General features: G+C 49.2%; 10 protein-coding genes across 10 annotated transcripts; 1 reads left to right on the top strand and 9 right to left on the bottom strand.

Moving 5' to 3' along the window:
* Nucleotides 1-233: 233 nt before the first annotated feature.
* On the bottom strand, nucleotides 234-1,855 carry Pdw03_7973 (ABC transporter, integral membrane type 1; the record flags this gene model as incomplete). The annotated part of the gene is made up of 5 exons (XM_014677630.2): nucleotides 234-450; nucleotides 511-885; nucleotides 944-968; nucleotides 1,034-1,474; nucleotides 1,639-1,855. The coding sequence occupies 5 exons, from the start codon at nucleotides 1,853-1,855 to the stop codon at nucleotides 234-236; spliced, it is 1,275 nt and encodes a 424-aa protein (XP_014533116.2).
* Nucleotides 1,856-3,197: 1,342 nt separating this feature from the next.
* Pdw03_7972 (DUF1275 domain protein) lies at nucleotides 3,198-4,131 on the bottom strand (the record flags this gene model as incomplete). The annotated part of the gene is made up of 2 exons (XM_014677628.1): nucleotides 3,198-3,802; nucleotides 3,930-4,131. The coding sequence occupies 2 exons, from the start codon at nucleotides 4,129-4,131 to the stop codon at nucleotides 3,198-3,200; spliced, it is 807 nt and encodes a 268-aa protein (XP_014533114.1).
* A 2,160-nt stretch (nucleotides 4,132-6,291) lies between these two features.
* Pdw03_7971 (GXWXG protein-domain-containing protein) lies at nucleotides 6,292-6,914 on the bottom strand (the record flags this gene model as incomplete). The annotated part of the gene is made up of 2 exons (XM_014677627.2): nucleotides 6,292-6,450; nucleotides 6,597-6,914. 2 exons carry the CDS (start codon nucleotides 6,912-6,914, stop codon nucleotides 6,292-6,294), a joined length of 477 nt encoding a protein of 158 aa, XP_014533113.2.
* Nucleotides 6,915-7,874: 960 nt separating this feature from the next.
* Pdw03_7970 (macro domain-like protein) lies at nucleotides 7,875-8,918 on the bottom strand (the record flags this gene model as incomplete). Its single annotated transcript, XM_014677626.2, has 3 exons — nucleotides 7,875-7,968; nucleotides 8,059-8,069; nucleotides 8,235-8,918. 3 exons carry the CDS (start codon nucleotides 8,916-8,918, stop codon nucleotides 7,875-7,877), a joined length of 789 nt encoding a protein of 262 aa, XP_014533112.2.
* Nucleotides 8,919-9,289: 371 nt separating this feature from the next.
* Nucleotides 9,290-11,496, bottom strand: Pdw03_7969 (Ion transport 2; the record flags this gene model as incomplete). The annotated part of the gene is made up of 3 exons (XM_066101824.1): nucleotides 9,290-10,978; nucleotides 11,036-11,174; nucleotides 11,234-11,496. The coding sequence occupies 3 exons, from the start codon at nucleotides 11,494-11,496 to the stop codon at nucleotides 9,290-9,292; spliced, it is 2,091 nt and encodes a 696-aa protein (XP_065956907.1).
* A 1,686-nt stretch (nucleotides 11,497-13,182) lies between these two features.
* On the bottom strand, nucleotides 13,183-13,478 carry Pdw03_7968 (uncharacterized protein; the record flags this gene model as incomplete). The annotated part of the gene is made up of 2 exons (XM_066101823.1): nucleotides 13,183-13,232; nucleotides 13,316-13,478. 2 exons carry the CDS (start codon nucleotides 13,476-13,478, stop codon nucleotides 13,183-13,185), a joined length of 213 nt encoding a protein of 70 aa, XP_065956906.1.
* A 61-nt stretch (nucleotides 13,479-13,539) lies between these two features.
* Pdw03_7967 (vegetative cell wall protein gp1) lies at nucleotides 13,540-14,772 on the bottom strand (the record flags this gene model as incomplete). Its single annotated transcript, XM_066101822.1, has 2 exons — nucleotides 13,540-14,214; nucleotides 14,515-14,772. The coding sequence occupies 2 exons, from the start codon at nucleotides 14,770-14,772 to the stop codon at nucleotides 13,540-13,542; spliced, it is 933 nt and encodes a 310-aa protein (XP_065956905.1).
* A 298-nt stretch (nucleotides 14,773-15,070) lies between these two features.
* Pdw03_7966 (uncharacterized protein) lies at nucleotides 15,071-15,432 on the bottom strand (the record flags this gene model as incomplete). Its single annotated transcript, XM_066101821.1, has 2 exons — nucleotides 15,071-15,314; nucleotides 15,374-15,432. 2 exons carry the CDS (start codon nucleotides 15,430-15,432, stop codon nucleotides 15,071-15,073), a joined length of 303 nt encoding a protein of 100 aa, XP_065956904.1.
* Nucleotides 15,433-19,265: 3,833 nt separating this feature from the next.
* Pdw03_7965 (Fungal transcriptional regulatory protein, N-terminal) lies at nucleotides 19,266-21,680 on the bottom strand (the record flags this gene model as incomplete). The annotated part of the gene is made up of 1 exon (XM_014677623.1): nucleotides 19,266-21,680. One exon carries the CDS (start codon nucleotides 21,678-21,680, stop codon nucleotides 19,266-19,268), a length of 2,415 nt encoding a protein of 804 aa, XP_014533109.1.
* Nucleotides 21,681-22,614: 934 nt separating this feature from the next.
* On the top strand, nucleotides 22,615-24,060 carry Pdw03_7964 (Alpha-1,2-mannosyltransferase, putative; the record flags this gene model as incomplete). The annotated part of the gene is made up of 1 exon (XM_014677622.2): nucleotides 22,615-24,060. The coding sequence occupies one exon, from the start codon at nucleotides 22,615-22,617 to the stop codon at nucleotides 24,058-24,060; it is 1,446 nt and encodes a 481-aa protein (XP_014533108.2).
* Nucleotides 24,061-24,799: the final 739 nt, after the last annotated feature.

The following is a 24,799-nucleotide window of genomic DNA, read 5'->3' as shown; positions in this document are numbered from 1 at the left end:
AGCTCTTCGTATAGATCTAGGTAAAAATTACCATTACTTCTATCTATACTACATCCGGATTTCATCTGTTGTGACAGAACGCAGGTGCAGGAGTTTGCATTGAAATCCGAAACGAAGTAGTGAAGATCTCTCGAATTATGACCATGTATTGAGAGCCAACTGTCCTCTATAGCTCCATCAGAGACCTAACGGTGTACTGCTTCTCAACTTGTTTCTTCACATAGCACCTGCACTCACAGCTTCCCAGGGTCATGAAGTGTCTTAAATTGAGAATCAGTAGACATAAGCGCCTCGGGCGAGTCGAATTCCATCAAGATACCATTATCCAAGAGAGCGATACGGTCGTAATAACTGATGAACCTCAGCCGATGTACAACCGCCAAGACAGTATGAGTCGAAAACTCAGCATTGATGATTTCCTGCATGAAATTCTCAGTCTCGTTATCAACACTAGAAAAACACATTTTTAGTGTTCAAATCAAAGATTATGTTGAATGGAGATACACAGACCTGCTCGTTGCTTCATCAAGAATTAGTACTTTGCCTTTTCGAACCATCGCACGAGCGAGGCAGAGGAGTTGCTTTTGGCCTTGTGACCAGGCAGTAACTTTCATCGCCATGTCAAGCCCACCCTCTTTTTTAATCTTCCCCCATAATCGTACCTTCTGTAGAGCGCTGATAATCTTAGCATCCGACGCCCCCTGGAGGGGATCGACATTGAAACGGATCGTGCCGGCGACCAAGAATGGATCTTGGGTAATCACATTCAATTTGGTTCTAGTTTCAGCTCTGGAGTAATCTGACAAGTCGAGTCCATCGATACAAATATTGCCTTGTTCGAATTGGATCATGCCAAGGAGGGCAAGGAGTAGTGTTGTCTTTCCGCTACCGGAAGGGCCGCAAGTAGCGATCTTTTCTCCGGCTCGAATGGACATTGAGATACCTTTCATGTTTCTTAGACTTGTTCTCTGAAAATTACAACGAGGGAAACATTAGAAAAGCTCCCTCGACACGAATTAAGAGTATGCATTACCTTGCTTTGACCATATCTTCTGTAGCTTATACGCAACGGCCTCGCTGTCTAGCCGTGGATCAAGATCGGGAAGATCGGAAACGGAAATGATTTTGGAATATCCCAGGCGAAATGTTCCAGCAAGCCAGGCGAAGCTAGCTTGCTTCCAAACCCCACTAAATGGTTCTGGGGTACCAGGCTTTTCTGTTTCCGGAGTGACGATTGACTCTTTCTCAGAGGATTCAAACACCAACGAGATCAAGTTGAAAGTGAAACCAACGGTAAAGACAATCGCCTTGTCAGTTTCACCTGGGATGAGCCACAGTGTCCGCACACGCGCGATACCCAGAAGTGATCGAGCAGAAAGAAAGAGAGTGAGTAGTGTCGAAGGTCGAATCGAACGGCAATGATGAATGTATGATGGCACTATAGCGCTGGAGATAGCCACTAGTTCCAGCACATCTACTGCCAATGAGGCGTCGGTTTGGATGATAGTAGATCCCAATTGACGTAAAAGCAAAAAGGCAAGTTGGCAAGTAACGATTATCACGAGCGCTGCCTATAGATCGTGTTGGCCGTGGTGCTTGGGAAAGTTTGAGAGATGATTGAATGACCCCCTAGCTTACAGAGCAGTCGTGTGGACCGCTTGATACGATGGGGCTCGTTCCATAGCAACCACAGGGAAACAGGGATACCTAATAAGAACAATGTAGTTGGGAGGCAAGCAAAAAAGAGATCTTCAAAGTAGACCGTGAAATCAAAATTACGACAGGCGACATCGACCCGGGGTCCAATTGCGCCATCAGCCACACTCAGACAAACCGCCTGGGCCGTAGAGGCCATCGAGTCTACTAGCGTAGGTAGAGGACGGATTTTGCTCTTTATGAGCAGACACCGTCACCAGAGGAACGGAAACAAAAGCGACAGAGAGCGAAAGGAAGAAGGGGAGAGCGGCTCAGGAAGAGAGAGCAAGAGCCCCAACAACCTTGTTCCTATCAAGTGGATTTCTTATCCTGGGTAAAGAAATTGACAGCCACCAAGGTCACTCCGGTAACACTCTACAACTTGATGGCCAATTCCTATTCGAATACCCAGCTATGCGGGGGCGATCGTAGTGATATTCCGGAGTCCGGACGCTTATCACGGCCAATCATCTTCCCTAACAGGATTCCGAATTAGCGCCTAAGGTGTGGCCAATTACATGCACGGAATGAGCAAAAGTGCAAGACATGTATGTACTGACTCCCAAAGCCAAGTCGGGGGGTTGCTAAATATGTTGTAGGCGCCAGAGAAGAGAGCACGTTTGAACCGACCCGAATGAATTGATGCACGGACAAATCTTTGTTGAATTCTGGTCTTCCTATAAACCCGGTGCCTGAACATGTTTATAGCGGGTGATCTTTCTGGATCAGGTGTATAGTGTAAGTTGATGCTCTATTTCCTTCCTTTGATCTCTTCACTTCTACTCCGTCGTGACCTTTCACACCAGGATGTGCGCTTATCAACTTCGTAACACCCTTATTTACCAGTTCTTTATGCAAAGAAAGAGGGGGGAAACCCCTGAAAGCCTAAAAGTGTAGAGTATAGACCTTCAATCATACTGTCATCCTAACCAACGTCGAGCTATTAAGTAAGCTAGTAATGCTGTACTGGAGCTGAGAGTGACGACGGAGTACACTACGCTACTCTAGGGGTAGGATCAACCAGCGAGTTGTTGTAATTGGGTAGAAGGAGCCAGAATCACATGACCAGTGGATGAGGCATGTTGATTGGTTGAAATCCGCTGTAAATGACGTGATAGAACCTCGTTTTTACGAATTTAGTGTGGGGAAGGATGGTGAATTGAAACAATGTTCGTCGTAGGAGAATCTTCATTGTTAAGATGGCGGATTAGTTGGTGCACCGGTTTTAGTTCGTTTAAGCCGGGTTCGTGATAACTCGACTGTACCCAGATCTGAATGAGAAAGATCAAGGAGGCTTTAAAAGACTCTAATACCCCTACCTAGTCATCTAGTTATATAGTGAAGAGCAATGGGACAAATGTAACACCAAACCCAATCGAGGAATACCTAGATCCCCCTCAACATTAACATTGATGGATGTAAATCTAACTATAAATTGCAATCTACATAACCTCTACAGTATCAGAACAAAGTAACTCGCATCGCCGAAGAGCTGCACGCATCTATTTTGCTGGCGCAGCCTTCCAAAATAGCCACGCGATCGCCGCGACAAACTTAATCCCAGCAGCCATCCACAGCGCTGACTCCATACCACCACTGCTACGACTCAGCCAGCCACCGACGATAGCGCCGATGAGCAGACACACAACGCCACCGACACGACGGTTGCGCTTGACATTCGTAGTGGGCTTACCAATAATCTTCGGATCCGACGCAATATCAAAGTATACACTCGTCAAGACCACGGTCGGGATCTCATTGTAACCCAGCGCACGACTGCACGTCATTCCGCCCGCGGACTGGAAAGCCAGCAGGCCGATCGGGATCAGTTCGAGGAAAAGCGAGCCGCCGGTTAGGGTGGCGTCGGTGGACGTGTGGGGGATCAGGTCGCCTTGGATTAATGCGACAGCGATGATGATGAACAGAGTCTGCACGAGGAATGAGACGAAAAGAGTTCCGCGACGGAGGGCGCCAACGTTGCGCATCACGACCGAGAAGATCATCGAGCCGAGGAAGAAGGACGTGATCGACATCAGGGACTTGAGCCAGCCCCATGGCTTATTTTTAGGTTGATTGGAAGCGCCGAGACCGAGGAAGATCGTGTTTCCTGTTTTGAGGAGGCATTCTTAGTTGTCTATTTCGTGATTCGTGGGTGAGGAGGGAGGATATGATTGTTTTAGCATTTGCACCCCCCCCCCCCCCTTGGCGGGAGAGCAACGGGCTATGATCCATACCGGTTTGCATTCCGAGGAAGCAGGACCATGCGTTGTAGGCACTGCTATCGCATAGACCGGTGAGGAAAGTGAGGAGCAGACAGACCAAGTCTGCGTGTGTGGGTGTCAGGTTCTCCTTCCATCGTTGGGCGATGCTGGACTCTTTGACGGGGAGGTCTGGGGCTTCGAGATCGGGAGTGGCCGGGGCCTCTGTCTTCTCCATTTTGATAAAAACGATTCTGAAGGTATGAATGTGTACTTGGTAGTACTTCGTACAGGGTAATAAATAGGTCGAAGTCACTGAGAACCCCTCGAGTCGTACGGAGTTTTCGCGTTCCTGGACGAGGTGCCGGGAAAAGTTAAAATGTCGGCGTTGGGTCCGATCACGGCTTTTTACCAAGTCGACAACCCAGTTTGATCTTCTTCAGGGCTATATCATACTGAAAATGCTATAAAAATACTAATACCACTTAACTCCGTTCGAATTCTGCTGCCTTGAAGCTCGGCACGCAATAGTGGAGAGTCTTGTAGTTTCGGATAGGGCTGAGTTAAAGTCAAGACAACCATATCCTCTTATAGTATACCCTTGTTGTAGGTTGGACAAGTGCAACAGTGAACTGGCAGATGAATTCTAGGAATTTTGTTCTCACTGGTTATAGTAGATTGATATGACTATGGAATTAATATACTAAGCCTGACTTTGCACCTATTAACGTGTTTTTTTTCCCCATTTCTTCATCTTTCTCTGTATCAACTTGTGTTCATTTCTGTCAACACTTAGTGGCTTCCTCAGTCGATCCCCTATCAGACCAAGAGTCAGAGCCCAAGGTGGTTCGAAGTCCTATCCGGAGGTTTCACCGCTAGCATCTATCCCCATTGAGAGTCAATTGCATATGCCCAGATGCAAGAGTTGAGTTGAGGTATGTAAGCAACGTCAAAGATGGATTGAAGACCGACGCCATGAGAAGTGATCCAGCAGAGGGTCGCAAACCCCGTCGGACAACCAACAAAATGGCAGTCCTAACCAATCCTCGCAGGAAACCTGTTTGGAATTGAAAGTCTCGGATGACCGCAGTTTCCTCAAGGAGATTTTCTGTCTTACCGGGAATAAGCACAACTCCTGTCGGTGTTCCGAATCTAATGCAGCTACTGTTTGAGCTAAGTAACAGCTGCATTTTTCGCCCCTTTCAATCTCCTTTATCTCAATTTCCATTTCCCCCATATCTTCGAATATAATACGCATGCTTCAACCCGGAAATCACTGACCGTTACAGCTCCAACTCCCTCAACTCCGGGGTGAATTTAAAAGGTCAATCCCAGGCGCCATGATCTGCAGCGGGATACCAAGGCGCTAAGCGTCGCTCACCGTACGCCAAGACGAGTGCCCAGGTCAGCAATTGAGATGCAACCCAAGGAGTGCCGCGTTCTTGGCAATGGAATTGCTTCGGAATGACGGACCGTTTCGACATCTTTTATGAAGCCGAGGATATCTGGAATTTGTCTTGTCACCGGTCATCCTAAGGTGTTCACTGTCATGTACCTACGCCTTCCTCGGTACGGAGCATACGGAGACTTTTTTTTTTCCCTTTTTACCGAGTTAACCGGCCTTCCCTTGCTATCAGCATCTGCACCTTGTGGCTTACTTCCCTCGTGGCCCCCATCCACCAGCTTTGCAGCGGTCTCTCTACCGGGCGCGAATAGTACTTATTTCTCACAACAAACAGCGTGTGCAAGCAATCGAAAGATGTCGCGGAGTGGCCGCGGTCGTGATTGAAGGTAAAGTAGTTGTGGACATCACAACCAAAACGGTTTCAGTGATGGCAACAAATCCCAGGGCGAAGATACAAATTTGAAACACAAAAACAACAAAACAAAATATGCAAGAAGAACGGCGAAGAAATCCACGAATACCCGTGCGAGAAGCAAGCACACCGGCAACCAAGCCCAAACCCAAGTCAAGAACCTGCTGCAGCTATCCCAAGTGCCCCCGAAGAAGTACAATACGGTGACTTAATTGTAGTCTAACAGGAAGATATTCTCTCTGGTCTGTTCCAGCTGCTTCGGGCTTCTGTCGAACCAACTTCGAGGGCGGCCAAGGCGTCAAATCAACAGAGGAAGGGGCTAGGTCTATTGTGAGGGCTGCTACCAAGGGTACTCCGAAGGAGCTGTTTGGGAGGCCTGTGGATGATGAGCAGGCGTTGGTTGAGCTTGACTGGTAGAATTGCACTATGTTGGGGATCACGAGGTTCATCAAATGGGATCTGGACAAAGAATAATTGTCATTTGAGCACAGAACACTTATTCCTTTTTAGGCCCAATATTCTCAGCTACTCGAGTGAAGTTGTCAACACTAGCTAGGTACGTCCTAAATACAACAATCTCCTCATTTCGTCAAATAGAAGAATACTTTCCCCGGCCACTCTTTACTCTCGATGCACCCGGCCACCATGTTATGTTTCACAGCTCGATAATAAACCATCATTGGTCGTTTATCGTAAACCAGAGTCGCAGAGACGACTCCTTGAAATTTGATTTCACGCAGCTATCAAGAAAAGAGATGTCAGACATTTTATCCCAAAATGAATCACACAGAATGTCCCTTTAGAGGCCACAGCCACGGGTGTATATAGGCATGTGTAGCTATGCACCACTATCAATGTGTCAGAGAATACAGGAGAAGGGACTCACGGATGCACGCCCCCAATCCTCGAAGGGCACCCGCTCTCCGTTCCGCGCAACAATTAGCGGCGCGACGTCGTCGGTGGAATAAAATGTATTGCCGAACCAGTTGAGTGTGTCCAGCTCATCTTCGAACGGGTGGCCTGTGCCAAGGAGATATCCGTCCCATTCGCCGATCAAGTCGTCTGGCTGAAGGGGTTTGAGCTCGTGAAAGACGGTGTTGATGATCCCGCCGGGTACCCGAGTGTTCTTGGTGAGAGAGACGAATTTCTTGGCTGGACTGGGCTGGAAACAGTCGAATGGCATGTTTGAGAATTGGATTGTCATCTTGTGTTGTCGTTGGCCCAGGTACAGCCTGTGCGTTTTGGAAGACGAAGTCAAGTAGTTTGGTTTCTGGCCCGTGGATGTATGTGCTCTCTCCATCTTTATGTCTGCGTGGGCTTCACGTACGAAATATGTGAAGTCAGTCAGGTCCGACCAGAATGCGACTCCTATGAAAGTGAAGAACGGGCGCTTCCAGCGCGCAAGGCAAAAATCCCCAAGCATGTCACTAAATCTTTGATCTGCACAAAGACCTAGGTGCCTACTCGGGGGCTCTGCTGTCCTGTTTTATCTGATTTGTTCGAAGCCAGCCATCATGTCCTGTCAGGAAGGGATCCTCGCATGAGGAATGCTGTCACTACCCCGGCCCGCGAGTTCCCGGGCCCTGAAACGTATCAGATCTTTCTAGCACTGGGTTGCATTCCATGACAGGAACACAGCTTATGAGTGAACGAGCAAATTGTGAGATAAGAAGATTCTCTTGCCTGGTTGCCACATTCCATGGGTGGGTTCGCCTTGCTCTGTGGCTGTTTACATTAATCAATGATTGATAAGGAATGGGCTATGCATTATGTACCGCTACTGCATAGAGTTGGAATTCTAGCTTGAGGCCTCCTTTTTCGCGCTTGGATGATTGAATATCTTGGTGGCCAACGGTTGCCACGGAGGAAGGATCCAAAAACATGCCTATCTAGGTAATGGCTTGATATCCCGAATATTTCACCATATCGATGGCACCTGAGGCATAAGAATGTACGACTGAAACCAGTCCCGGCCACATTTTTGACAGCAAGACGAAGCGACAATCATCGAACCACGGAATCCCTCAAATTTTCCACTATCTGAAGCAAAATACAACCACATTCTTCACGCTCGAACCTTTCATTCGCTCCAACTGCGAAAGTAGGCTTCAATGTAGAGAGATGCTGGCAGACAATATTGGTCCGAAGCGAAGGAGTGGCCCGCTCACAGAAGCACAATTGGTGCACAGTAACCACGTAGCTCGTGAAACACTTGAAAGTAAGTGATGACTTTGACACTAGTTTCCCCAGAATATATCCTTGTTGAAAGTTGGGCGCGTTAAAGTCGCCAGTGGCGGTGCATTCAGAGATTAGCGAAGTAAACTGATACAAGGAGAACGCGGACATACCGAAGAACTGGCTTACAGTGTACAAACAGTGTTAGGTATTATAGAAGTTCACACAGTACGTGCTTTGGATACCGCCGCACTGGTTGGGAGTGCCGCTGCTCCAGTGGTCACTTCTGCGCAAGATTTGAACCCTCGGAACCACCCCCCACGACAATTTACAACGCCCAACTCCTCACAACCTCGGTATAATCCTTGTCAATATCCTTCCACTCCAAGTGTCTCCACCTTGCAGGCCTCTCAACGGCATCAACAAACTGCCTCAGTGCAAGGACCGTCTGCATCGCCCATCGCTCCTTACTAACCTTCCCAACCCCAACAGCCAACGGCGTCATCAGAATCCTCTCAATCCTCCCTTTCCCCTCTGCAGCACGATTGTATCCCTCAACCTGACATAACAAGCTCCAAATACACTCATAGACAATCTCTTTGTCCCAGCGGACATCTGCGGGCTCACGCATCGTCGGACAAATAGCCACCCATCCGCAGTCATATCTATTTTGATTCAGGTCATCTGGGAACTCGACAAGTGTACAAGAGCCTGGCGGTGCAAAACCACGCCATTTCTCATACAGGACTGTCTGTGCTGCGCGTGTCAGAGCGTTGTAGTCCTTGCGTGGGCTGAAGGTCATAGAGATGGCGTGGTCGAAGGCTCCATCGAGACGGGCGTAGGAGTTTGCTGGTGAGACGATTAGGTCGAATGTTGTTCCTTCTGGGAGGGAGTTAAGGCGCTCGTGTATCGGGGAGATCTTTAGTTTTGCTGGGTCGTGATCTGGCCAACTCTTTTCGAGGGCATCATTGAAGGCTGTTATGAAGTCCTTGTCCATGCAGAGCAGGAGAATCTCGGGGATGTTGGTTGTCATCATTGACTTGGTGGGAATTTTACGTTGAAGAGAAAGAGTATGATGTGGTTTGATAGAAGCTGGCAGGTTTTAGATGGGTGTAGTTAAATAGACCAAGCCTCAACCTTGGAAGGCATCAGCCATTTTCATAGCCCCGCTCCACAAAGTCTAATTGTTCTTGTGGCTTGACCTACATCAGAAAGACGGGTTTCAATCGATTAGACGACAGTTAGGTCTCATACTAGCTTTACTTGAGGGAAAGCTACGAAGTACGTGTACGTGGACATCTTCTACATGACGTGGCCCCACCTTCCTCTTTTGGAATCAATCGTTCTCTGCGTCAAGGGGAATTTATACAAGTTACATGTACACGTGAGCAAGAAAGAAGAGCTTCATTCATCCAGCCCAATATCTCTCTCTTTTCTCAGAGTTGGCTCCTCTGCCAAATCAGGACCTTCCACAGCCCCGCTTTCTTGAGTCGACACGTACCGAATCAAGCTTTCACACAACCGATCCAAAACCCACTCAGGCTCTGTCTGCTTTGCCAGCATGGGACTGTTCTCGCCAATCCAGTCCCAATTGAGAAGTCCGTAATCGTCTTCATCATTAGAAAGACGTTCCTCATTTGCCGGCTGGTTTCTCTGTAGTGGTGTCCGAGCCCGTGGATCCGTGAACTGAATGAGGCGAGTGAATTCGACCCATTCTTCGTAGGAGTATCTTTTTCGCTTGCCTTCTCGTGCCTGTTTAGAGGTGCGGCGGATCGCGAAGGCAAGCTGCTGGGTAAGCTCAGGTGTGGTCGGTTCGCGGACAAGTTCCTCGAGGCTTCGACGTGGATGAGCCTCGGCTAGGTCGTCGCTTCCAGTATTATTATATTGACCAGCCTCCTCAGAGTCCGCTCCTTCTCCACAGTCGGGTTCATCAGCCCCCTCAATTGGGAAACCGCGCTCTTGCCGCTTTCTCTCTTGGCGAAACAGTAAGAACTGGGCAAGACCGGGGATCCGACCAAAGCATGTCTTGTAGACACGGGATTGAGGAAGGACGAAGTAGTCGGCGACTACTTCAGTGGCGCGCTTGAAGCTGGCGACGACCGTGTCGGTCATCTCGGAAATGAGCATTGTCATGGTTGGGATAGCAATTAGAGACCATACCACAAAGAAAGGTCTTCCGGGATTTGACTCCGGTGTGAAGTCACCATAGCCAATGGTTAGCAGGGAGGTGAAGCAAAAATAGAGGGATTCAAAGTAGGTCATTGCTTCTAATTTCCAGAACACCACTGCTCCGCAAGACCACACAATCCCGAATGCAACAATGCTGATGATCAAATTGTTCCAGCGACGGAAGCGCATGGTATCGTACTGGATACGGCGCATGGCTTCAAACCGATCCTTTTCTTCGCGCATGATAAGAATCTTGGGTCGGCGAGCCGTGGCAAGGGCGTTGATTGTGTTGCGAATTGGCCGATGATGCAGACGGCGATGAGGCTCGGATTTTTGGCGAGCGAGATCTGGAGGAGTGATCACTTGTCCCCCAGTTGGGCGTTTCTGTTGAGCAGAGTCTAGCTCTTGAAAATCCACTGATCGCTCGAAAGTGGATTGCCGCTTCTGCTCAATGTGTTTCCGAATGACATTGTCATAGTGAACCTCGCGAGCAAATTTAAAGATGCTTTCCACAACCAATCCGAGGATGATAATTCCGATGACCGCATATGGCCAAATAAGACCCCGACCGACGGCATTAATGGGAATTATGTTGCCATACCCTAATGTGAGCACGGTGACATCGGAGAAGAACAATGCATCAGCAAACGAAATCTTGAGTACTCGTTGAAAAATGGCTGCCCCTATCAACAGCCAAACCACCATTGCAGTCATTTGTAGAATCAAGGTCCGTTGCTCGCCGGTCAAAGCGAAATGTTGTGGGTATTTACCCAGGAAATAACCCAGCATGTTGATCATCAAGACGACGCTCAGGATGAAGTAAAGAACTGCCGCAATGACGGCGCTCCAATAGGCCTGTGAGTAGACCCTATCAATGCCTACCGGGGGTGCATAGACATCTATGGCTGTGGTAGTTCCACAAAGCTACCCACACAAAAAAGCATTAGGTCTGGGACATACAAAACTAGAGACACTACTCACGATTCCCGCCGCCGTGAACCACAAAACGATCGTTACGGGCAAAGCTATAATATAGCGTACGATCTGGGTAAAATTGAACAGTAAGAATGCATTACCCACGATTCCGCAACAGAGAGAAATGGCGTTTAGGACAGTGGCCCTATTCGTGGTGTTAGAGAAACCTAATTCAGACGCAACACCCTCTCGCTTTGTACTCACCAATGAGGGTCTGGATATCCTTCTTGGGCAGATGTTCCAGCAGCAGTAGGTTCAATTGAGAGAATTTTGCTTCGCCATGGCATAACCAGCGCAACGATTGACATGACATTGGTGAGTGGTCCCGTTGCAGCAGCAACCAGCGGGATGGCCGTCGATGCAATCCACCATGACTGTGGCTCGTCATCTTCAGGTGGTCTCATATGAAAATGGGCCCGGATCCATTCCCATAGCGATAGCCCACGAGACTTGTCTTCTGTGGTCATCTCAACTTTTGTAGATCCATGATGCATGGTTCATCTAGCATGACCATGTGCCTAATGCCGGGGCAGTTGCAAGTCGAAAGATCTTCACAGGTCCGAGGCTAAGACTCTCAGGTATTTTCGAAGCACTGGGTCACTTTTCAGGAACCAGATATTTGAATTAAAGGAGATTTCAACGGTCGCTCATCTGTCCCGTGAGATTGCATCAGGAGAGCAGAAAAGACAGGTAGGAGTGTTGCTAGTTGTTGACTCTCAAGCAGGTCTTCGAAGAAGATCAACTCGAGTAATATCTCAGCTAAGCATCTTCCAATGTCAATTCGAGGGTTCAAGCACTATTTGCGCATAGCAAATGATGTCAACGATCAACTCTGACAAGGAGGTCCCGTGACCGGCCCACGTGCGTCATCCATGGATCATGACGTGAGTTTCCTCCCAGAACACCGAACATGGGAATTGAAGAAGTTGTTGACTCTGATGAACAAGGCAAATTCGTTATAAGGAACACCAAAACAAGGTCTGACAGGGCAAATAAAGGTTGCATGGCCACATGGACTTGCATTCCCATAGGCAATCTTCCGGCGGGAAAAGTGGGCTTATGCTGTCAAGGTCGGACGGTTATGATTTCCATGTCTGTCCACAACAGATGAAGACATCTTTGCTTCTCAACCTTCGGAGCCAACCTTGAAACGTTTCCCAAGCTCGATATGACCCTGAATTAAGCAGCACGGTTATGAACCAAGTCTTAGCTTGTTAAACATCTGCGAAATCAAGAGTGTCCCTTCCCAACGCTTCGATCGATACCAAATCAAACACCTCCAAATCAATCGCCATAAGTAAATTTAATAGCCACCATGGATGGAGAATAATTCGACATCAGCATCACCACACAATCCAAATTCAAATCCAGAATCCATGCACGCAACCGCCTCTCATTTAATGATAGGGTCGCCACATCCTCGGGGACACCCAACCAACGTGCGTGCTGCATTTAAATTTTTTAAAAAAAAGCCAATGGCAGCTGCGAGAACCTGCATGAGAAAAAAAAACCCCCAAGTTGATCCCACACTAGTACCTACACTTAGGTGAAATGGGACATCAGCCGCCGTCATTCCAAGGTTGGAGTGATAGTACGTGCTTTGGAGAGCGTACAGCCAGTAACCGATCAAATAGGTCTTTCATACGTTGGAAAAACGAGCAACCAACGGCTTCCCCCGAGGCGATTCCATGGGCTTTCTGTGGTTCTACGAGGCGGGGTAGTTATCCACACTGTACGATGTAAGTACTTGCATTACGCAGGCGCTGTGGTGAGGGGTAGCTCCAGGGCTATCACATCACAACCTGTTTTGGGGGTTTAGTAGATTTTAACACTACGTGGAAATAGGATCGATTTTTACATTACATTTAAGAAACTTGGGATGGAATGAGAAAGTATTAACGAGCGTCCGGGTTGGTCTATCGGACATCTGGGTCGTGTTGGTTTTTTTTCCTATGTACAACCCGGTTTCTCCGACCAAACATCAAATCAAGGGCAGAATAAGTAGCAAGGAGCTGTAATGCGAGGGACATAGGAAATTAGAGACAAAGGAAACAAGCACGTTTATAAGAAATCGCAAGATGGTATCATCGAAGCAGAGTGACACGGACTTCAACGGCAAGACAGAACGGACTTGACGACCAGAAATGAAAAGATTAAACAAGGACGCCAGAGATGGAATAGAAGAGACCAAAACGACGCCGTCCTAGAAAAGAAACGATATCAAGCGTTAGGCGCCGGCACCAAAAAAAAAGCAAAAAGCAAAAACGATGATCTATTGTGTCGAACCTTGGGCAAGATCAGCCGATGGATGGGGGAAAAAAACAGACGGAAAAAAGCGACGAGCAAATCCAGCCGAAGCCAAAGCAATACGCTCCAAATGCGATTCAACAAATGTGAAATGCTTCAATTGTCGAGAAGAAAAGTAATAGTGGGAAAGTCTCGGTCTCATATGGGGTATCGTTCCCTGGCAGTCGGTAGTAAAAATGAAAAAAAAAAGCGAAGAAAGCATCCTAAGCAGCCGCCGGTCGGCGCAGAATGTCATCGCAGTTGGCGTCGAATCGCATATTCCAAAGTCGAATACTATTCATGAGCTTCTCGGTATTTTCAAGCTCACGGTCACGACCGAAAATCGATTCGACAAATTCACAACCAGCATTGCGACCCATTGAGACGGGCCCTTTGCCACCTTCTCGCTTGGCGGCCTTCCACATGTAAAGTTCGCAGCTCTTAAGAAGCTTCTTGAATCGGGACCAGAGGCGCTCGCCACTTTCCAGGAAATCTTCCACAACTTCCTGCGCCTCCACGCGTTGAATGCGAGGGAGGCATTCATCCGCCCTCTTTACTTTGCCCGCCAGCTTGATCAACAATAGCCACAAGTCGCCCGCGACATCGGCCATGGGCGTCGATGCCCCATGATGAAAGATGGTCCAGTCGTAGATCCACTTTCCGAGGGAGTTCGCATCAAACACACTACCAAGCAAAATGATCGGCGCTTCGGTTGGGTCCCAGTTTTTGATCGAATAGCCTGCTGGGATCCCTGCGGCCTCGGCGTCATGTTCGGTGGCGGTGGGTGGCGGTTTGGCGGTGGCAGGTGGTGGTTTGGGTTTGCTGGGAGTGCGCGTTGATGTGGATTGGCGCCTGGTTCGGGAGCGTCGGGCCGCTTCGATATCCTCGTTGTTAATATCCTGTGTGAAGTAAAAATGGGAATCAGCTGGATTTGATTTGCGATTAGAGGTCGAGGTGGCGCGACGATGTTGGCTAGAGCCTTCTCGAGTGGGGTTCGAGGCCGGGGGATGGCCTGGGCGACCGGTACGGGGCTTGCGGGCGTTGGGGCGCGGGACATCGAATGCTTCGTCGACCACATCTACGTAGATGGGTCGAGCCTGCGATTGCGACGGGCAGTATCCATTACCGAAGCCATCCCCCGTAGGATGACCGGTCGAGGGATATCGGTGTATGGGCTTTTCCGCATAAGAAGCACTTACATGATCGTGCTTTCGCGGTGGAATGCCATGGTCTGGAGTTGTTTCATAGTAGCCTTGTGGGTAGCCCGATGAATACCACGGTGTTTCTTTGGTGGTCGTGTAACTGGCCTTGCGGTTGTGTCGTCGCGAGGTGCCCCGGGGTGAAGCGTAGGTGTTGGCGTACTGAGAGGCGTAGTAGGCGTATTGGGGAGAGGTGGGAGGCGATTGAGTGTAGTCGTAGGCTGACCACCCGGGCGGAGGACTGGAGTAATGATACATTATCGCGCGAGCATATGGAGCACCAGTCGATCAGATAAATGTAAAAAAAATGGGAGGCAACAAGCCAGAAGTTCAAACAATCCAAAGGTAGTTTAATGAAATCAGCCCAAAAAAAATTTAAGAACACCGAGATATTATACAGGATATCGTGCACCTAAACAGAGATTGACGCCCACTTTAGACTGCAGGTCAGATAGGGGATTTTTTTTTAGTAGGACCGTCACCGCGGTACGGTTTCCGATGGAAGAGATGAGGATTGAAACTGAATGTGCTGAGAGAGCATTTGAACGTTGTTCGGTCAATCCAAGGAAAAGAGAGTGTGCGTGGGTTTAGGGGATCCTAGGACCCAATATCTCCTTATGATAAAGAGAAGATTGAGGCAAACAAAGAGCAGAGAGACCTCCTCTCCAAAAGATATAATAGCTTTAAATTCAGTGGAGATAGGTGGAGAGTGAAAAATTTCAACCCGATGAAAGGGAAAAAGGAAGATGGATCCCAGTGTCAGCGCCAGCGAGATTAGCGCAAGCCAATCAGTGCATCCACTAGTGGTCGGTGCGTGTGAGTTGGCGTTGTGGGCCGTGGTATTTGGATTCTTTCTTACGGGTATTGAAATTTGAAGATCTCACGGTATTTTACTCTCCGTCCGAGCTCCGTATTCATTTCCTCCAGAACTCTCTTTTTATTAAAAAATAAAAAATGGTGGAAGATAGCATTCCCTGCTTCTGGACGATAGGCCCTTCTTTTATACCTTGTGCTCGAGCTCAGCTATTACATTTTTATGACTCAACTTCGGGTGGCAACCTTGCAAATACCATCAGCTCACCATTCCACTAGAACTTGGTACTTTCCATCTCACTTGCGAGGCTACCACAGCCAAAGTACCATGAAGTCTCGATGTCGCTACCCCTCAAGCTAGCCCAGATGGAGACGCTTCCATTGGACGCTATATGCAAACCGCTTAGTTGATAACCCGTCAGTTGAATCGGGCAACGGACAACTGCATTTTCCTCGGTGTTTTTGACTTTTCTGGTCCTAAGGCAACTGCCCAGAAAGAATTTTTAGGCTCCTGAGGACTGACTCGCTCTGAGCACAGCAAAGGGGAAAAAAAAAACCAGGCGTGACTGTCGCCACTAAGACGTAGTGTGATTCCATTAAGATCTTACTGCCTTGAAGCTGTCTGGCGATGAGACCAATGTAGACCCATCAGCTGGTGTGTCATGGCTGGGTTGGATGATCGCAAAGCCATGCGCTCGACTTCTAGAACTAGACTGCATTTTCTGTGCCTCGTAGAGTTCATCTGCATCAACGCCATCATTAGTTGCAGCAACACGGAGAATACTGTAAACAGCACTCAGGTACTTAATGTTAATCACATGAAGCAAAACTCTCTATTAGTACGGAGTAGTAATCACTGATATATGTTCTTACTGCTTCATGTACTCCGTAGGCAGCGCTGGATGCATGCAGTACTCGATCGAGCAAACTAAAGCTGGTTCCATGGTTGGACTGACGGCATCCCAAATTCTACGACGGCTCACCCCGTCTCGTCCAGTGGTTCAGACTCCACTAAGCCCCCCCCCCCCCCCCAGGCAATTTGGACATTGTTATTTTATTCCAAGGACACTATCTGCAACCTGTATCGACACCTTGTTGCGGCAAAAGAAACGACTAAAGAGCTCTATAAGTATATCTTTTACACAGACCTCGCACTGCCATCTTGGGCGACATCACGGGCCCTGCATGGGCTTTACCGCTGCCGTCGCTGGGCAGCAACCGCCATCTTTTGGGCAAAAACAGAGAGATTTTTCAGACCGCAACTTGCTTCTTAGGTCTGAACAATATGGTCCTGAGTGGCCTGAAGAAGCTTCTGCCTCGCGGTAAAAATGGTATAACCAACTTATTATCGAGTCTAAAATCGAGGGATGCGCAGCGGCTGTGTACAACGCATTAGGATCGAAGCCGCATAATGGGGGGGGGCAGAGTCCTTCAAGCACAAGTAGAATGAAGTCATATCTATATAACCAAGCTGTTATTCACCCATTTTTGACATTTGAGTGCTAATGATTCATTGTTTCAGCATGGGGTGATAAACAAAAGGCGACTCGCTGTCGTTGCGATCACACACCATTTCTAGCCCTAGTCTGCCTTTTTGGGATTGGTCTGACACCAACGCTATCAGAAATGCAGTGTGCGTCATTACCAGCACCAATATATAGACTCCACATATATACATATATCAGCGATTTCTACTCCGCACAACAGTTCTCTACTCTTTGAAACAGTGTACATGCCTCTGTATGTTCAACGTAAAGAACAGGACCACCGCAACTTTGCGCAGCCAACAATACCACAAAACACAAAAAAAAACAACCTAAATTTTACGCTCACGCACCAAGTGAAGGGATGAGAGGCGGAATTTCCAGCGCGTCCTTACTGCCCATACCAAAGAATCCCAGGTCCACCCCTGATTCGAAGGTTTTGCTTTTCTTGATTGACTCAACCCTTCGAGAATCCCCCCTGTCTTAGCCAACCAGCCAAACAGAAGGCAAAGACCTGACCTACGCTGCCGATCATCTAGGGTTGCACATGGCTTTTTTTTTTAAATTTCTTATTATGCAAAAGGGACTTGATCAAATAACCCACCTGTGTTGTAGTAACATGATTTTTTTTGGATGGTATCGATAAAATCTCACATGCAAGCAGTAGATTTTTTTTTTTTAAAAAAAATTAAAAATAAAACCAGGAATGCGGAATGTATCTGCCCACCATACTCCGTAGACGATTCAGCGTTTAACAGGTCTGACTCGTCAACGCCCCTAATTCTCACTTATTTCGCCACTCCAACCAAGCTGATTTCAGCCGGTCACAAACAATAAGAAATAAAACAAGTTGACAAATTGTTTCATTTGCTTTAATGCGCAACGCCAAGTCGCCTAAGAGGCATGGAATTTCTGTAACGAGGTTTGAAGCGTCAAACCAACTCCAACAAGCCCGCGGACCAGGCTGCCAGGGGGGGGGGGGGGGGGGGGGGGGGGGGGGGTTAACGGTCTGGAAGCCGAATCGCATAGTCCCTCGGCTATAGACACATAACCTTGAACTGGCGCACGGGGACACGCACACAAATCTTTGTACACCCTCTCCCCTGAGCGAATTCGGTGGCTTTATTTGATTCTTATCCCGTGCCTTTCGTATGACACGCGACTCGCACAGTGGGTAAGCTTAGTATGGCCTACATCCGATGTATCATCTACGATTCGTATGCTCAAAGCGCGGTTGGACGGCTCAACACCCTTGCGAGACAATCAGGTTTAGGGTATAGGGTGGACGCCCGGATTGCCGTGTGGATACTGTGGATTCCGTACGGAGCAAACAGCGGATTTCAATGGGGGTTGACCGGTAAATTGCTTTTTGATATCAAGCCCGCCAACTCCTTGCCCCCTAGCCATCTAATCAAACGTGCACGCATGCTCCGCACAAGATCCATAAAGCTATATCACATGAATCGTATTTGCGACAGAATCCTATCTATCTACCACCCCTTGCACGAGCGGAGGTCGGCTTGGCCGGCGGAGGATCAAAACAAAACCTAGAACCCGTTTTGGGGTTTGCCATTGGCATTCTAGGCCCCGTTAGAATCATAGCGGTCCGGGAAATCCTCGAGGGTACTTCTTCGTACGTGTATTATTGATCTGGGGCTTGTGTATTACGCCGTTGAAGTTTTCATTGTGCGTGCTGATCATATTTAGGGCTTGGACGGCTGCCCTTGCCCTGTGCCCTATATCGTATGTACTCCGTAGGTGCCTGGCAGTCCAGGTTTCTGCCAGGTGTTGAGTGATACTTTTGTCGTTGCGCCGTGGGATTCGAGAGAGGAGAGTGGGCTTATGTTGGCTGTCTTGTGGTGGTCCTAGTGCGCCTTTCCCCCCCCCCCCCCCCCCCCCCCTCCCCCTAAATTTCCGCATGCAGGCTCATTACTTCGACACATTTTGGTCATCTCTGAGTGGCTTGGACCAGCCCCTATTTGGCTTTTGGACCTTGGTAGTTTAGAATGTAGATTTTGTTCGGAACAACGTCTCCCAAAGAACTTTGGTTCAAATGGATCAGATCACCATGGCTTGCTTGTGAATTTTTAGGTGGACGGTGAGGCCGTTGATTCATAACGTTTATGCATGGACAAGATTGTGACTTAGCCCATATATTTGGTTAGCTATCCTAGTTTGGCAGGTATATGTGCAGGCATGTTTAATTCTATTTAAGCCCCGAACAACCCCCAAAGAAGAAACGCCAGTCTGTACAATGTAGATGTTGTTGGCTTGGGGCAATTTTTCTGCATATAGAGTGAGTGGTATCATGTTTGTCAAAACTCAACACGCAAATCGCTGATCCTCAAACAAGGAAAAATCCAAGGAGTTCTCCCACCAGAATGTCGTGAAGCTGAAATCGCAAGCATTTAGCTTTAGCGGAGATTAAAAAAGGGGGGATATAATGTGAACTGTCTATGCAACCATGTACTCGCCGCCCCCCCGCTTGGCCTGCATGACTCGGGACCAACGGAAGGCCTGCGATGAAGCTGGTGCCCTGCCGCCAGCCAGCGGAGGCGGGGGACAAACCCCGCTAGGATAAATTGGAGATGAAGATTCATCGGAATGCTCAGCCCATATCCCTTCCAGAAGCTCTAGGCAGGAAAGGTTGTTGATAAAGCCAGAGTCCTTGGAGATATCCTTGCAGCGATTGCGGATGATTGAACGGTGATCGTCCTGGACACACTCCGAGCCGACAATGAACAGGGGCCAGAGAAGATATACATCCGATTGTGCGGTAATGAGACAGTGCATAGCCAGCTGAACAAGGTGCTGGATACGGCCATGGGATGATGGAAGGGTCGGCTCGGCTAGACGTTCGCAGTAGAGAAGGGCAGCATGGCGGAAACACTCCGAGATCTGGTAGACGTCCTGGAGATTCTCCGGTGCCACTTGATATGCCGACGAGGAGGTTTGTGGCGTCACATAAGCAGTAGAGTTCCAAGTCATTGTAGATGTAGATAAGGGTGGAGAGGGGAAAGCAGCCTGAGCAGGTGGGTCGAATCGCCAAGATTCGAGTCGCTGCCTGAGCGAATACCACTCTGTCCAGAATTCTGGAGAGGAAGGACGACGGGACGAGTCACTGCTTTGCGGCGGCGTGGGAAGAGAAAAGCCGTATTCCGGTGAAGGGCCCATGACTGGATTGGGCACAACTGTTTCCCATCCCGGGAACAACATGTTAGGAGGGAGGGAGGAGGTGGGGACAGCAGCGTCACTGGGGCGCAAAAGGTTGGGCTCTTGATCCTGACTGAGAAGATTCAAGCGGCCCAGCTGAGAAATCAGCTTGAACAGACGGCCATCACAGCCGGCCAGGTTCTCCAGACCCCATTCTCCATCTGTTATGGAGCTGATCTCCAAACAAGTTCCGCGGAGCTGCACATCACGGTCATTAGTAGTTGCCGTCAACGTATCAAACCACGAGAACATGCGGATGAACCATTTGAGATCATCCGTTACGACACGGGAATGCCGCATGCGGATCGCGAGCAGTCTTGTTACTCCAGCAAACTGTGCACGGAATTCGGCAACACCAGTATCGCAGCCATGGAAAAGACAGAGCATTAACAAAGTTGCGAGTACGGAGTCGGACAGTCTACGATGAGGGTCGGCCAAATCAGCATTTAGAGCCTTGACGGCCATCCCTCGATGGTGATTTTCTTCTCTGATATAACCTTCGACCATTGAGATGCCATATCGATCGTGAAAATCTTCATCGGTGAGGGCACGGTGAGCCATTGATGACATGCGTGCCGGCAGAGTTCGTTCCGTAGAGAGGTGATTGTGCTGTCGTCTTTGGCGTAGGTTGCTCGTAGCCAAAGTTGCAATCGCCTCCTGCAGAGCCTCGCTCTCCATCGCCAAGCGTATAATGTGAGTACGGAAGGGATTTGTTGGGGCATCGAAGGCAACAATTATGGGAGCAATGACTTCGGCGTAGTAACTGATGAGATAACGGAGACGCGGGGTCCGCCCCACAGACCGTGCCAAGAGGAGCTGCGAGAGTGATGGAGAATGGGCCGCGTTCCAAAGCACATGATAATTGGGATCGGATTTGACATCCTCTTCATCCGCGCCTTGTGACGCTGGAGGAGTAAAAGCCTGGGATGAGAATGGGACTGCAGTTGGCCACACCAGAGAACCAGAATTAGACGCCGGGCTCTGAATGGGAGCATAGAGCAATGGTGTTTCCGGGGTCATGTTTTGGCTTGCATGGTTGGGCATCATTGGCCGACTGGCTAATGGAAGTCCTGAAATCGCAGGCGGGGCAGCAAGCGTGTTCGACCATGATTGCGGATCTGGCATGTCCATCGTCCAAGCCATGTTGCAACACATGCCGAATGCAGCAGGCATCGTCGGCGGGCTACCTTCCAGTTTCACACTTGGCGTCCCGGTACCAAACGATGCCATTGCAGGGCCGTTGGACGGAGGTACCCCGGCCGAAGCATTGCCAGGTACCTGTGACGAAGACGGGCCGCTACAGCTTGAGGACCTCGATTGTGATTTCGCAGAATTTCCCGACGATTTCCCTTCCGGTTCCATCACCGGAAGCTTCTGACCCCGGAGTTTCCCTCGACTTGCGACTCCAACACCCCATGTTAGTGTCGTCTTGTATCCGGAACATTCGCGGCCGAGGTCGAGGCACTGGGAGCAATAGGGCCGTCGTCGATCACACCGTGCTCCTCGCTTGGAGCAAGCAAAGCAATCATCTGAGGCTCCGCTGATCACGGTTCTCTTGCGGCGTTTTCGGACTGGAGCGTTCAGGTCGGTTTTGCGGGATTTTCCCTTGGGCGCGGGGTCTTGCGAGGGACGATCTGCATAATCAGAGGCGGCCATTCTGGACGGGCGTGGGCAATGCCCGTATGGAGTCCATCCGTTTAGATCCTGAAAGACCTATTCGATTGGAGTAATGGATGTTCCACGAGGAGTAGATTAATTTGGGGGGAAGATTCGTAATGGGGGCGGAAACATCGAAACCCACGAGGTCGGCGAATTCGAACTGGGGGTTTGGGGGGGGGAAGGAGAGGATAGACTAATTTAAATAGGAAGAGTTAACCTTGGGAGTTCTGCAGACTGGAAAAGAAGGAACAATATGATGGAGAAGGGTTGGGGGGTGGATATGCGATCTTCCCCAGTGGAGGCTGATCCGCGCTTTAGTCGTTTAGGAAGAACTGGCCAGGGTGGATTGGGGCGGCTTTTCAAAAAGGCAAATGGGTCCACGATGATCTCGGAACCATTTATATCATTGGAACAATATCCCTCAAGTGTCTCACATGTGCTTTGATTCAATCTTGTTCCATTAGCATGCCTTGTTGGCCTTGTAGCGAGTGCTTAACTATGTTGTAGTTAGCAGACCTCGGCTTTCAGGTATAGACCCGGTTCATGTCACAGATTTCATACCTCATATCCAAGATGGGAACATGGAACTCTTCGGATGATCCAACATTGATAAAATCAAATTAGCGAAATTCCAAACAATGTTCCAGTCTTGGACATACGTAGCTCATTGCGTAGACCTGCCAAGCCCAGTGGGCCTATCTTCTTTCCGCCCGGAGTCTCTGGAGCAATGCGCCACAATTAACAACCCGGCCCTCGTGCTCTGAGAATCGGGCGATTTATGAAACCCTTGACCCTTTCTTGACTGTGTGAAAGTCGATCGGCGTGGCCGTGTGCCGCTCCCTGAACTCCTGGATGAAAGCGCAGTCACCCGAACTATCTAGCAATAATGTGTGCTTTGCGACCTGGGAGAGCGAAAGCGCTCCTACTCGCGATGCTCACTGTGATTCTAGTGTGTACCATCTACGTCTACCGGTCCCCGACCGCCGCATCCTCTACCGTCCCTTTAGTCCCAAACACAGCATTCGAGGTTCCCCTCACGGAACGCCAGAAAGACTTCTGGAAAGTCCTCCGACCCATAATTGAACGCCACAAACCAAGTTGCCCTTCTCCAGAAAAGCGCGGCGATGCCGCAGCTCAACACTTTGACCCCACCAAAGAAGTACCGCGACCCGACCTGACGGGCCTGAGTGAGGAAAATGTACGCAGAATGGAAGAAGCTCATGCGGCCTTCATCGAGGATGTCAAGAAGTCGGACAAAGAATTGAAACCGGTTCATACCCCAGGCAAGCGAGGACTGGTATCGACAGCTGGTTCCACGTACCTCCCCGTTTTTGTCTCGTCGCTGCGCATGCTGCGCCGCGCGGGATCAACGTTGCCGGTTGAACTCTTCATGAAGGATGCCACCGAACACGAGAAACATGTTTGCAACGAGATACTCCCCAAACTCGACGCGCGGTGCTTGGTGCTAGCGGAGGTGGTCGGGAAAAATGTCATTGAACATTATCAACTCAAGATCTTCGCAGTTCTTTTCTCGTCCTTTGAAGAGATTGTCTGGATGGATGCCGACTGCTTCCCTCTTGGCAAGCCTGAGGAACTGCTCGACTCGGAGCCATTCAAAACCAATGGTCTTGTCACATGGCCCGACTTCTGGGCTTCCTCCGCATCTCCGTTGTACTATAGAATTTCACGCCAACGGACGCCATCTATGAACGCCCGCCAGTCGTCAGAGACCGGGGTATTCTTAGTCTCTAAGAAAACCCACTTACTAGCTCTCTTGCTGGCGGCATACTATAACTTTTACGGCCCCTCGCATTATTTCCGCCTGCTAAGTCAAGGAGGACCTGGCGAGGGAGACAAGGAAACCTTTATCCAAGCTGCCTCTGCTGTAGGTGCGCCTTTTTACACCGTCAGTGAAAGGGTGCAAGCCATCGGACACGCAAATGCGGATGGACTGTCTGGATCCGCCATGGCACAGTCAGATCCGCGCGAAGACTTTGCCTTGATCCAGCAGGACAAATGGCGCGTAAAAGACGAGTCCGTTGCCCCTGCACCACACGTCTTCTTCATCCATGCAAACTACCCCAAGTTCAACCCCGGCGACCGGATCTTCGGCATGGGCTGGGAAACAACACCTACGTTGAAGGAGGACGGCTCAGATGGACGCGCCTGGACGGCACCCCCAGCGACCATTAAGCGATTTGGATACGATGTCGAAAGGGCTTACTGGGAGGAGATTAAATGGGTGAGCTGCACGCTCGAAACGGCCTTCAAGACGTGGGAGAACAAAGTGGGCCTTTGCAAGAGAGTCGAGGAATATTGGGGTCACGTCTTTGCTGAGCCGCATGATGACGATCCCAAGTTTACCTTGGATGGTTGATCACAGGTCTCACTAGCACACTTTGTGCCTTGGACCGCTCCTCGAATAGCCCAGCCTCCCATCCCCTTCCCCCCGTCTCCCGAACAGGATTCCGGTGTTTGGCTTATATCCAATTGCTCCAGATATATGTCTTCCATTGGCTCGGCGGCGGTTATAAGCATTGCCTTGGTTGGCGGTGAAGGTCTTTGATCAAGCCATTTTCATCTGGCGAAATAAACCATACCCAGTGTTGGAACGGTTACCGGTAATTGATGCCTGTTACAAAACTTTTGTATAGACTGTATAATAGCTTGGCTCGTGAAATCTCGGGTCTTGTGCCCATCGGATAAATGTGTTTACAAAACGATCTCATGAGATTTTTTCTTTTTGTTCCTACATTTTACAATGATATACCTGGATCGGAACCATTTTTTACCTCATCTAGACTACTACCCTACTGGCTCTCGATTCGTAGAGAAGTGTTAGTGTACGTACGTATGTGACGCCACTTTCTGTGCCGTAGCAAGCAGAAGTATCTACGAAGAGCATTCCCAGTGACAGCGTTAGATTATGCCAAGGTATCCGTAATGGCCAAAAGTCATTATTGCGGGCACCTAGGTAACTATACTATACTTGTTTCAAGAGCTTCTAGTAATGAAGCTATGCACACTCAACTCCCATCGGTCATATCTTTGATGTAGGGAATCATTCAGTGTCCCGTTACCCTTCCAAGAGGCCATCAAGACCAGATATCATAATT

This window comes from Penicillium digitatum, chromosome 3 (genome assembly GCF_016767815.1).
Source record: "Penicillium digitatum chromosome 3, complete sequence".
NCBI lineage: Eukaryota > Fungi > Ascomycota > Eurotiomycetes > Eurotiales > Aspergillaceae > Penicillium > Penicillium digitatum.
Note: the sequence above shows the minus strand (reverse complement) of the source record. Positions and strands in the feature narration are given on the sequence as shown.